Source organism: Marmota marmota, unplaced genomic scaffold, assembly GCF_001458135.2.
Source record: "Marmota marmota marmota unplaced genomic scaffold, marMar, whole genome shotgun sequence".
NCBI lineage: Eukaryota > Metazoa > Chordata > Mammalia > Rodentia > Sciuridae > Marmota > Marmota marmota.
Window position 1 is genome coordinate 4,772,629 of NW_025999962.1, and position 10,866 is coordinate 4,783,494.

General features: G+C 50.7%; 1 protein-coding gene across 1 annotated transcript; it reads left to right on the top strand.

The window, feature by feature from the left end:
• Position 1: 1 nt before the first annotated feature.
• Positions 2-7,645, top strand: Mcat (malonyl-CoA-acyl carrier protein transacylase; the record flags this gene model as incomplete). Its single annotated transcript, XM_015501753.1, has 4 exons — positions 2-73; positions 1,236-1,323; positions 4,431-4,648; positions 6,490-7,645. Coding segments are annotated over 4 exons (828 nt in total), but the record flags the coding sequence as incomplete, so codon positions are not given.
• Between the last annotated feature and the right edge of the window lie 3,221 nt (positions 7,646-10,866).

Sequence of the window (10,866 nt, forward strand, 5' to 3'; positions counted from 1 at the left end):
GGTGCACTGCCAGCCCGCTGTCTTCGTGGCTTCGCTGGCCGCTGTCGAGAAGCTCCATCACCTGCAGCCCGCGGTGAGGCCCGAGGGAAGGGGGTCTGCGCCCGGGCTCCCGCCTTCCAGGCCGGGTGCCTCCGTAGCTGATGCTGGGCAGGTTCTTACCGAGTTCCGGGTGCCTTGCGCTGCTGTAGGGGGTTGGCGCGGTGCTCAAAAGGAGAATCCCTACCCAAGGGGAGGCGGTCCATAGTAAGAGCGCTGTGTCAATTACGTAGCATGTCAAAGATATCAGTTATAAAAGGAAATATAGAGCAGGGAAAGGAGTTGGGACCCGAAGTTGGTCCGTAATTGTTGAATTAATTATTGAATGATTCGTGTCATTGCCCTGGTGGTGGAATCCAGGGCCTTAGGAATGGTGGGCAAGTGTTGAACCCCACAGCTACACCCCCAGCCTCTATTAAATGATTTTAAAAGGATTAAGCTTCATCCTTAAATGAAGGATCATTGAGAAGATGACATTTTGAGGTGGCTTCACTTGAAAGTGGTAGATCCATGGCTGTTAATATTGAATAGTATCAAGACAGTAGATGTTAAGCTAATACCTGAGGGTCTTTGTTTCAGTTTTACAGCTACCTTGTGAAGTAAATACTGTTATGTTATAGATGAGGAAAGGAGACTCAGGGATATACATAGATTAGTTAAGCTGGCCTCTTGAGTCTTGATAATAACATTTACTCAGTGCTTACTGAGGTCCAGCTCTGTGCTGAGCTCTTTATAGACAACATCTTCACGAAATTCCCTCGGCAGTGACATGAGGAAGGTCTTTCTTGCCCCCATTTCACAGAGGGGGCTCAAGAGAGATAGGGGAGCTCTCCCAAGCTAAGAAATCCAGTCTCTGTAACTCCAAATTCTTGCCTTTAACTTCTGCACTTAACTTTTACATACCTTGTGGCCTGGGAGGCTGCTTCAGGCTGGAACAGGAAAATCCAGAGCCTTGGGTTGGGCTGTATGTTACCAGACATGACTAGGCTTTAGCCTGCCTTACCAGGAAATTTCCTCATCAGTAAAAGGCTGGACGCAGTGAATGTCAGGGCCACCTGTTGACCATCTTCTAGGTAGAGCACCACGCCAGCAGAACTTGGCTTATGATGATGCTAAATACTCTCATCCCTCAGATGCAGAGCCCTTGAACTAAGCTCTCCCAGAGAATTTGACCTCATTTTTTGCATCTCTCACTGCAGGTTATTGAAAATTGTATTGCTGCTGCTGGATTCAGTGTAGGAGAATTTGCAGCCCTAGTGTTTGCTGGAGCCATGGAATTTTCTGAAGGTACACAGACAGGGGCTTAGCTTTGCATGTGTGGGGAGATGATATTGCTGGACTCACTAGGATAAGGGACACTGTCAGAAATGATACTAAACTTACTCAGGAGTGATAGGGAAGGGAACCCAGGAATGGGGTGACATTGGATCTCAAGGACCCTATTTCACCACGATTCCCTTTGAAGCCTGAAGGACTCAGTAGGGATTTCCTTTCTGTTTTGTAATCTCATGAAATCTGCATGCTCTGCTGTCTTTCCCCCCTATCTTGTACCTTTGTAGGCCATTCACACATGCCCATGCCTGTCACTCCTGGTAGATGCTCAGTAGATCTTCATTAAATAAATGGAATAAATTAATATCAGATCCTCGCTGGGCATGGTAGCCAGCCTGTGATCTCAACGACTTGGAAGACTGAAGCAGGAGGATCGCTTGAGCCCAGGATTTTGAAGCAGGCCCAGGCAACATAGTGAGACCCCATGATAGAGAGATTTTTGCTTATGGTCAAATAGGGAAAAGACTTGACATTTCTTTAGAGAAGACACACAAATGGCACACACACACACAAAAAAAAACACGAAAAGATATTCAACATTACTAAATGTCACGGAAATACAGATCAGTACCACAATGAAATAGTACTTCATACCCAGGTATGGTGGTGCATACCTATAATCCCAGTGACTTGGGAGGCTAGATAGGAGAATGGCAAGTTCAAGGCCAGCCTTAGCAAATTAACGAGACCCTGTCTCAAATAATAAAAATGAAAGGACTGGAGATGTAGTTTCGTGGTAGAGCACTTGTCTAGCATTTGTGAAGACATGGATTCCATCCCCAGCACCACAAGAAGAGAAAGAGTATTTTATACCCACTAGGACAGTTTTAGATAAAAAAAGAAGAGGAGGAGGAGGAGGAGGAGGAAAGAAAATAAGCATTGAGAACAATGTAGAAAAATAGGAACCCTCATACATAGCTGGTAGAAATATAAAATAGTTCAACTACTGTGGAAAACAGTTTTGACAAACATGTGACCCAACAATTCTGCTCATAGATATACACCTAAGAAATTAGAACATGTCCACACAGAAAAACTTGTACACAGATTTTTATAGCAGCATTATTTACAATAGCCAAAAGGTAGGTTGATCAGATGAATGTGGATAAACAAATTGATTCGCCAGATGGGAGAATATTTTTCAGTCATAAAAAAGAATAAAGAAGGCTGGGGATGTGGCTCAAGCGGTAGCGCGCTTGCCTGGCATACGCGCGGTGCTGGGTTCGATCCTCAGTACCACATACAAACAAAGATGTTGTGTCCGCCGAAAATGGAAAAATAAACATTTAAAAAAAAAAAAAAAAAGGAATAAAGAGCTGGATGTGGTGGTGCATGCCTATAATCCCAGCAGTTTGGGAGGCTGAGGCAGGAGTATCCCAAGTTCAAGGCCAGGCTCAGCAACTTAGCGAGACCCTGTCTTAAATTAAAAAATAAAAAGGACTGGACTGGGGATGTGGCTCAGTGGTTAAGTGCCCCTGTGTTTAACCCCTAGTGCCCCCCGCCCAATTTTTTTTTTTTTTTTTTTTTAATAAAAAGGAATAGAGTCCTGGTATGTGCTGCAGCATGGCTGAACCTTAGAAACATCCTAGGTGAGAGAATCAGACCTAGGGGATGGTGCCTTTTAAAAGAAACATCCAGGAGCTAGGGAAGGGGCTCAGGGGAAGAGCACCTGTAAGGCTCTGGGTTCCATCTCCAGCACTGCAAAAATCGAAACTAGAAAAAAATAAATGTCCAGACTGCATGAATCCAATCCTTAGAGACAGCAGATTACAGGTGACCAGGGGTGGAGAGAGGAAGAAAGGGGAATGGAGTGTGGTGGGATCCCCCACCCCATACTGGGGATTGAACCCAGGGTACTCTACCGTAGCCCTTTTTGTCCTTTATTTTGAGACAGGGTCCTGCTAAATTACCCAGGCTGGGCTTGGACCTGTGATCCTCCTGCTGCAGTTGGATTATCATCTGTGACCACAATTTCAATTGTTTTTTATTTTGAGGCAATCTTGCTAAGTTGCTGAGGCTGGCCTGGAACTTGCAATCTTCCTGCCTCAGCCTCCAGAGTTGCTGGAATGACAGGCGTATGCTACCATGTCCAGCTCTACCACAGGCTCTTAGTAATATATGTGCTGCACAGTTTCTGGGATGAGGGACTAAACCCCATACACGTGTCTTAAGCGCTGAGTACATGAGGCATATCACAGAGAAAGCTTGTGGACTTGACCTTGGGGACCTCCATTGCCCGGCAAGCCTGGGTGGGTTCTTTCATCTCTTTTAGATGTAGTCTGCCCTTCCCTTCCCAGTAAGTAGACCTAGGACCTGCAGGGGTGACTGTAGTCACAGCCATTCTCACATCACAGTCACTGGCCCTGCCAGTGGGGGCAGAGCCCTGTTCTCTCAACATTTTTATTCATGTTTTATTGAAATTCATTTACTTGTTTATGCTTGTACAGTAGCCCATGTATCTGTTGGTTCTTGATTGTTTTGTTTTTTTCAATATGATTTCTCTTAAACAATAATAGAAATTCCTAGTCTTCACAACAACCCAGGCAGATGGGGTGTTATGGTCCTCATCTTACTAACCAGAAATTTCAACCAGTCAGAGGTTCTGGGCAGTGCAGCTACCATTTGCTCTCTGTCCTTACTGGGCTGCTCAACATGACTGAGATGTTGACATCAGGGACCAGACAATTCCTTGTTTGAGGGGCCCTGTCCTTCGCCCGGTAGGATGGTCTCTCCTGGCCTGTACCTGTCACCTGTCAGTAGACTCTCCCCAAGCTGTGACAAGCAGAAAGTGTCTCCCGACCCTGCCTGAGGTAGAATCACCCTGGTTGAGAATCCCTGTCCTCCACCACCCAGGTTTCCAGGTAGGAGGCCCCTCAGGCTGCCGCGTAGTGCCAAGGAGGACCCCTTGCTTTGGACAGCAGAAGTAATCCCTCTGCATACAGACACAAACAGGTAGAACTGCGGCCCTCTGGGCTGTAATAAACATCAGTGTCAACATCTGTCTGGGCCTCCCTCCTTCATTGTGTGTTTTGATTTTTCCAAATGCATCTCTTTCTGGGTAGGTCTGTATGCAGTGAAGGTTCGAGCTGAGGCCATGCAGGAAGCTTCAGAAGCTGTTCCCAGTGGGATGTTATCTGTCCTCGGCCAGCCTCGGTCCAAGTTCGACTTTGCCTGTCTGGAAGCCCAGAAGCACTGCAAGTCATTGGGCATAGAGAGTCCTGTGTGTGAGGTGGCCAACTATCTCTTTCCTGATTGCAGGGTGATTTCAGGACACCTAGAGGTTGGTGTTGATGGGAACCACCTTCATAGGGCCCAATCCAGCAGGGCAGGCAGGAGTCGCTGTGTACCTGTGAGGCCCCCATGCTGGAGTGGGTGCCCAGCCAAGCGTGGTGAGGGGTCTGTGTGGTAGAGAGTGCTGCAGAGGCAGGGGTCAGGAGGCTAGGATACAGCCCACTGCACCCCAGTAGAAGGGGTCCTGAAGAAATAGCCCAGTCCGCATGTAAGCTCAAGGGACTGGATCAGGCAATCCCCAGGGCCTCTCTGGACGCTTCTGACCTGGTTGCTTCCTTTGAGGAAGAGCTGCTCTCTGTTGGATTGCTCTGCCTCACCCTGCTTTTCAGTAGGGGGTCTGGTTTTGCCCACAGGTGAATTTCCTTCCCTCTTTCCTTTCACTTGCTGTTTCCCCAGACATCACTAATCAAGCATTTGCTGTTTAACAAGCACTGGGGGCACTGGGACTGATTAGTCAGAGTTCCTGCTGCTAAAGACCTGCAAGGACAGGTGGTTCCAGGCCAGGGGCAGAGGAAGCATCAGGCTGAACTAGGGCGTGGGGCACAGAATAGGCACCTAAAAGACAAGGAGGAACTTGCCAGGAGGGGGCATCCTAAGCAGAGGCAGGAACCCCAGGGAAAGGATAACTGGGGACCAAGTGTCTTTGGCCTCTGAGTGAGTGCAGCAGAACCCACATGAGGGCCTGGTATGTGCAAGTCTTACCTAGTGCACCTCCCCTCCGCCCTGTGCCACAGGGAAAGGAGTCTCTCTCGCTCTCTTTTTTTTTTTTTTGATACTGGAGCTTGAACCTGGGGCACTCTCTACCACTGAATTACATCCCATCTTTTTTTTTTTTTTTCCTTTTGTTAAACAGGTTCTAACTGAATGACAGAGGGTCTTATTGTGTTGCTGAGGCTGACCTTGAACTGATCCTCCTGCCTCAGCCTTCCAAACTGGAAGGATCCTTATTCCCATTTCACACTCAGGAACCTGAGGCAGGAGGAGATGCAAGTGTTTGGAGATGACAGAGGCAGATGGTTTTTTGAGAAGGTTCTTGCTAAGTTGCCCAGGCTGACGTCAATCTTGTAGTCCCCCTGCCTCAGCCTCCCCAGTGGCTGGGATTAGAGGCATACACTACAACACCTGGCTAGAGTTAGAATTTGAACCCAAGTCTTTCTCACTGTGGAATCAGTGTCCTCCACCTGATCATGCCCAGATGGTCCCTTCTGAGGGCTTGCTCTAGGCCCAGGTCCTCAGATGCCCCTCTAAATCAGTCAAAGCCCACAGGGCCTCTTATGACTGTTCTGACTTGATGGGCAGGTCAGTTAATTGGGGAGCAGCCCCGAAGTGTCCAGGAGAGGCCCCTGGTCAGACAGGAATCTCTTCCACAGTGTCCCTGCCACATCCTATCTACTCTAGGTAACGACTCCTGGAAGTCCCAGGTTTGTTCGGCACCCAAGGAAGTGCAAAGGACTCAGGGAAGAGAGGGCACCTGAGCAAGAGGCCCCTGTCCACCAGTTGATATCGGGAAAACTCCTTGAGTCTGCTAGGCCAATGCCTGGGCCAGGGGGCATCCGTAGAGTAGCCTGCTGAGCCTTTTGATTGAGACTTTGACTCCTGTGGCCCTAACCTGGGGCGTGAGTTGGCTTAGCAACCTTGAGCAGGTTCAGAAACCTGACCTGGAATGTGCTTGGAGACCACAGATGCCATGGAGGTGCCATGCGTGGCTGTCCACATAGATGCAGGTCATAAAGACAGCGTAGGCGTGGTGGACGGCTACAGGGTTCTGGAGGCCTCTACCCCTGGGGTCCTTCCCAAGACCTCCTGGCTGAGCCTCTTTCCCCCCCTCAGGCCCTGCGGTTTCTCCAGAAGAATTCCTCCAGGTACCACTTCAGACGCACCAAGATGCTGCCTGTGAGTGGCGGCTTCCACACCCGCCTCATGGGGCCCGCTGTGCAGCCCCTGGCACAGGTTTTAAAGACAGTGGCCATCAGGAAGCCGCTGGTGGCCGTCTACTCTAACGTCAGCGGGAGCAGGTACCTCCACCCCACGCACATCCGGCAGCTGCTGGGGCAGCAGGTGGTGTCCCCGGTGAAGTGGGAGCAGACCATGCACGCCATATACGAGAGGAGGAGGGGCACCGAGTTCCCCAGCACGTGGGAAGTGGGCCCTGGCCAGCAGCTGGGGAGCATCCTGAGGAGCTGTAACCTGAAGGCCTGGAAGGGCTACAGCCACGTGGACGTGCTGCGGGCCAGCGAGGACCCGGACGCGGACCTGGACCCCAGCGAGTCTCCCCGGTGACTGCTAGGGGCTCGAGACCCTGGGCAGAGCCGGTGAGCTGGGCCGGCCCTCCCTGCCGCCGGCTGCCCCGGGATGGAGAGGGAAGGTGGGCCCGTGTCCAGGGCCATGTGAGGAGCACTGAGAGGGGGGGGGTTCTTTCCATGATGCACCCCACTCCTCCTCCTCGTGAAGACCAAGGCCACCTGGGCACTGGGTACCTGCAGAGCTGGATGCCTGCCGCCCCTTCAGCCAGGCAGGGTTTGCCCCTGCCCTGTGGATGCTGAGGACACGCCACCATGGCCTCAGCCAGGCCGGAGCCAGAGGGGCCCTGCACTGCCCTGCAGCCTGCCAGTCACCCGGGGCCAAACTCCTGGCTCCTTTGTCCCTGAATCTAACAGGCTTAGGATCTAAGTGACCTTGGCAGCCACACTTTCCACCCCTCACTCAACTGCATTCCTATAGCCAGGGAGCACATGTTAAGTCCTGCTGTGTGCCAGAGAGCAGGTGGCCTGGGCCCTGGCAGAGCTCCCTGAGCAAGCTGGGCACTGTGGTGAGCTGAGGCAGGGAGGACGGCTGGGCCCTGACCCCCCCAGCGAGCCCCAACCTCTTTATGAAGTGCCATCCATGGTCACACTGGTCACTGTCTGTGGCCCCAGGAGCCGAGCAAGACTCTCTGATGTCCAGCTGTGCAAGCTGACATTAAATACCAGCCACTCTGAGCTCTGCACCTGGTGTTTCCATCTCTCAGTGACAGGGGGACATCTCAGTGGGAATGAAGTCCCTGGATTGTCTTAAAACACGACTGTTACTTAGGCACAAGTCACACCCTGGATGGGGGCTTCTCATTTTCAATTCTATAGTGTTTCTGCCCAGGACCCTGTTGGCCTCTGGGCAGAAACCGTCCATGTATGGGCCAGTCCCCCTCTGTCCTGGCTCCAGGCCACTCCATGCCTGAGCAGTGCTTCCAGGCATCGTGACCTCAGAATGCCCCCCAGGTTTCCCTGCAGCCCTGGCTGAGGACCACTGCGGAGTCCCCCCAGAACTCAGTTCTCATCTCGGCCTCCTCTGAGTATCATCCAGGGCATGGAGCCCTTTAGAAAGGACTTTTTATTTCCTCCCTTTTGTTTGAAGTCGGGGTCTGGCTGAGTGCAGTGGCGCTGCCTGTATTCCCCACAGGGAGTCAGGGTCACCTTAACCCTCTGTGGGCACATGATGGGCCCCTCATGCCTCCTTGGTCTGAGGGAAGTCCCTCCACTGTCCCCAGACAGCCTGCACCCCAGCAGGCCCAGTGGCCGTCCCCAGGGCCAGATCCATTCCACCACCTTGGCTGGCCTAGGGCCTGCTCCGGGCTCTGCTGTGTGGAGGGCTTCAGGAATCGAGGCACTAGGTGACCAGTGGATTTTCTGAGCCATTGTTCACCAAGACCCGCCTCCACACAGGGCTGGGCTCTGTGTGAGGTGGGTCAAGTGTGGAGGGAATGTGCAGTGTCCCAAGGCTTGGGGACGGTGAAGACGCTGGGCCCTGCTGCAGCCAGGGATGGGTGGAAGCAGCCTGAAGCCAGATGTGCAGGCTGCAGCTGGACTGTGAAGGGAGCAGCCTCGCAGGCAGCCTCCTGGGCTCTGCCTCTTGCCCTCTGGTGGGTGCGCTGCCTGGCATGAGCACCAAGGTGCCAGCCCAGGGTCACAGCTGCGTTGTGAAGAGAGGCTGCAGCCACCTGCCTGTGTCAGAGGCTCAGCCAGGTCCCTGTCCTCGGATGGTCTGTGGGAGATGCTGTGGTAAGACCCTGGCCTAAGTCAACTTCTACCTCCTTTGCCATGCCCAGGCCACAGTAGGAATTAGGGACTATGGGATGTCTGTCTTGAATAATCTGATTTATTGCCCTCAAATTTTTGGACTAATCTGTAAGATCTATCAGGTTTTCTTACTGGTAAAATCAGGGTATTGGGGCCACAATTGTTGCTCAGTGGTAGAACTGGTCGCCTAGCATGTGTGAGACACTGGGTTCCATCCCTGGCACCACATAAAAATAGAAACAAAATAAAGTTACTGTGTCAATCTACAACTAAAAAATATATATTTAAAAAACATCGGGTATTATAAAGGGGCATGCTGGGTTCAAGGAGGCCATCTTTAAGCAGTCCTGTATTGCAGGTTGTAACCCTAATCTCCCTTCAAGAGAGATCAAGTATTGTTTTCTGTTGTTTCTCCTATAATTTTTAGTTCAGTGTGTATTGGGGTAAACTTTAATCCCTTTCAATTTCTCTCTTTTGTCCAGATCTCAGGAAGAATCTTTTCTTCCTCCTTGGCAGTTAGAAGGTCAAGGGGAACTTGAATTTCCCTAGGACTAATTTTCAATCTGATTCCTAGATGGCCATTAAGTCTCAACCTAAGAGATTGTCCCTGTTTTAGGCACAAAGAGGAACTCTTTTGGGGTCTATTTTTGTATCTTACTTGGGTCTTTTAAAAAATGGAGACATTAAACTGGGCGTGGTGGCTCACGCCTGTAATCCCAGCAGCTCTGGAGGCTGAGACAGGAGGATCTCAGGTTCAAAGCTAGCCTCAGCAACAGTGAGGCACTAAACAACTCAGTGAGGCCCTGTCTCTAAATAAAATACAAAATTGGGCTGGGGATGTGGCTCAGTGGTCGAGTACCTCTGAGCTCAATCCCTAGTACCCCCCTTCCACAAAAATGGGAACATTAAATCTTTCCTCTTCTACTCCCAACACGAGCAGCCATCTGCTGGACATTGGTATATGGGTAAGGTGACGTGCTTAAAAGGAATGAGCTGCCCCAAGTCAGTCAGGAAAGGCCTCTTTTCCCCTTGGGTGGGGGAGCTCCTGGCCTCTGTCATCTTCACGGGTCATGAGGGGTGTCACCTTGTCCTCCCTTTCCCGTTCGGGGCTTTCCTTCCTGAAGTGCCCTTCCTTCAGAGCAGCTGTTTTCTCCTTTTCCCTTCTGAGGTCCTTTGGCCTGTGTCTCCTAGGGTATCTTGATTAAAGCCCTTTTTGTCCCCAATTTTTTAGGGCCCACTTTTCTTTGGCTTACTTGTTCTCTGGTAGAGAGGACAATTTGAGCCTTTTGTCTGTTTCTCTTCACTCTCTTTACATATAGTTTTTGTGATTCCCTCAATAATTAGTCTAGATTTTATCCTTCCAGTTTTCTAGTTTCTGGAATTTTCTAGCAATATCAGGCCAGCCATTAGTCACAAAGTGTAGTTTTAACATTTTTGCCCTAAGGGGCCATCAATATCTACTCCAGAATATCTCCTCATCTGCTCCTAAAATCTACCCAAAACTGCTGCTGGCGCTTCATCTTTCCCTTGCTCAACATCAAAGCCTTGGCTTTTCCCTTTACAGTTAAATCTCTGTGATCTCCTGTGGGCCCTGTGTATTTCATAATTATTACCCCAGCAGGGCCCGTGACTTTGGCAGGCAGAACCTGATCTGGCTGCCGACACTGTTCTCCAGATCATTCCCTGTCCCGTCCAGAAAGTAAAATACTCAAGATGGACATAAGCTTGGTCCAGGTGTAAAGCTGGGGGCCGTGGAATTGGTCTAAGTGCTCTGAGCCCCGTGGTGTGGGTCTTCTCACACACCCTTTGGTTCCTGTTTTAAATGTCTCACCGCTACAGTTAAGGCAGCATTTACAAATCGGATTTCTCCACCCCTGAGGGAAACTTCCCCCTAAGGGTCCAGTGGACAGTACCAGGGAAAGATGAGATGCTGGTTCCACACGACAGGAGGGGGTTCTCAGTGTCCTTTTATCGTTGTTTCAACTCCTTCCTTAGCTTTCACAGCCAAGGATACAGAAGGGTGGAGGCGTGGAGGCCCCTGGATGGGCTCAGATTCCTCCAGCTTTCATTGTTGGACGATATTGGCCTTGAGGAGCGCTCAGGTTTGAGCCAGAATTTCAGCCACCAGGCTAAGGTGGTGGAAGATTGGCTGGGG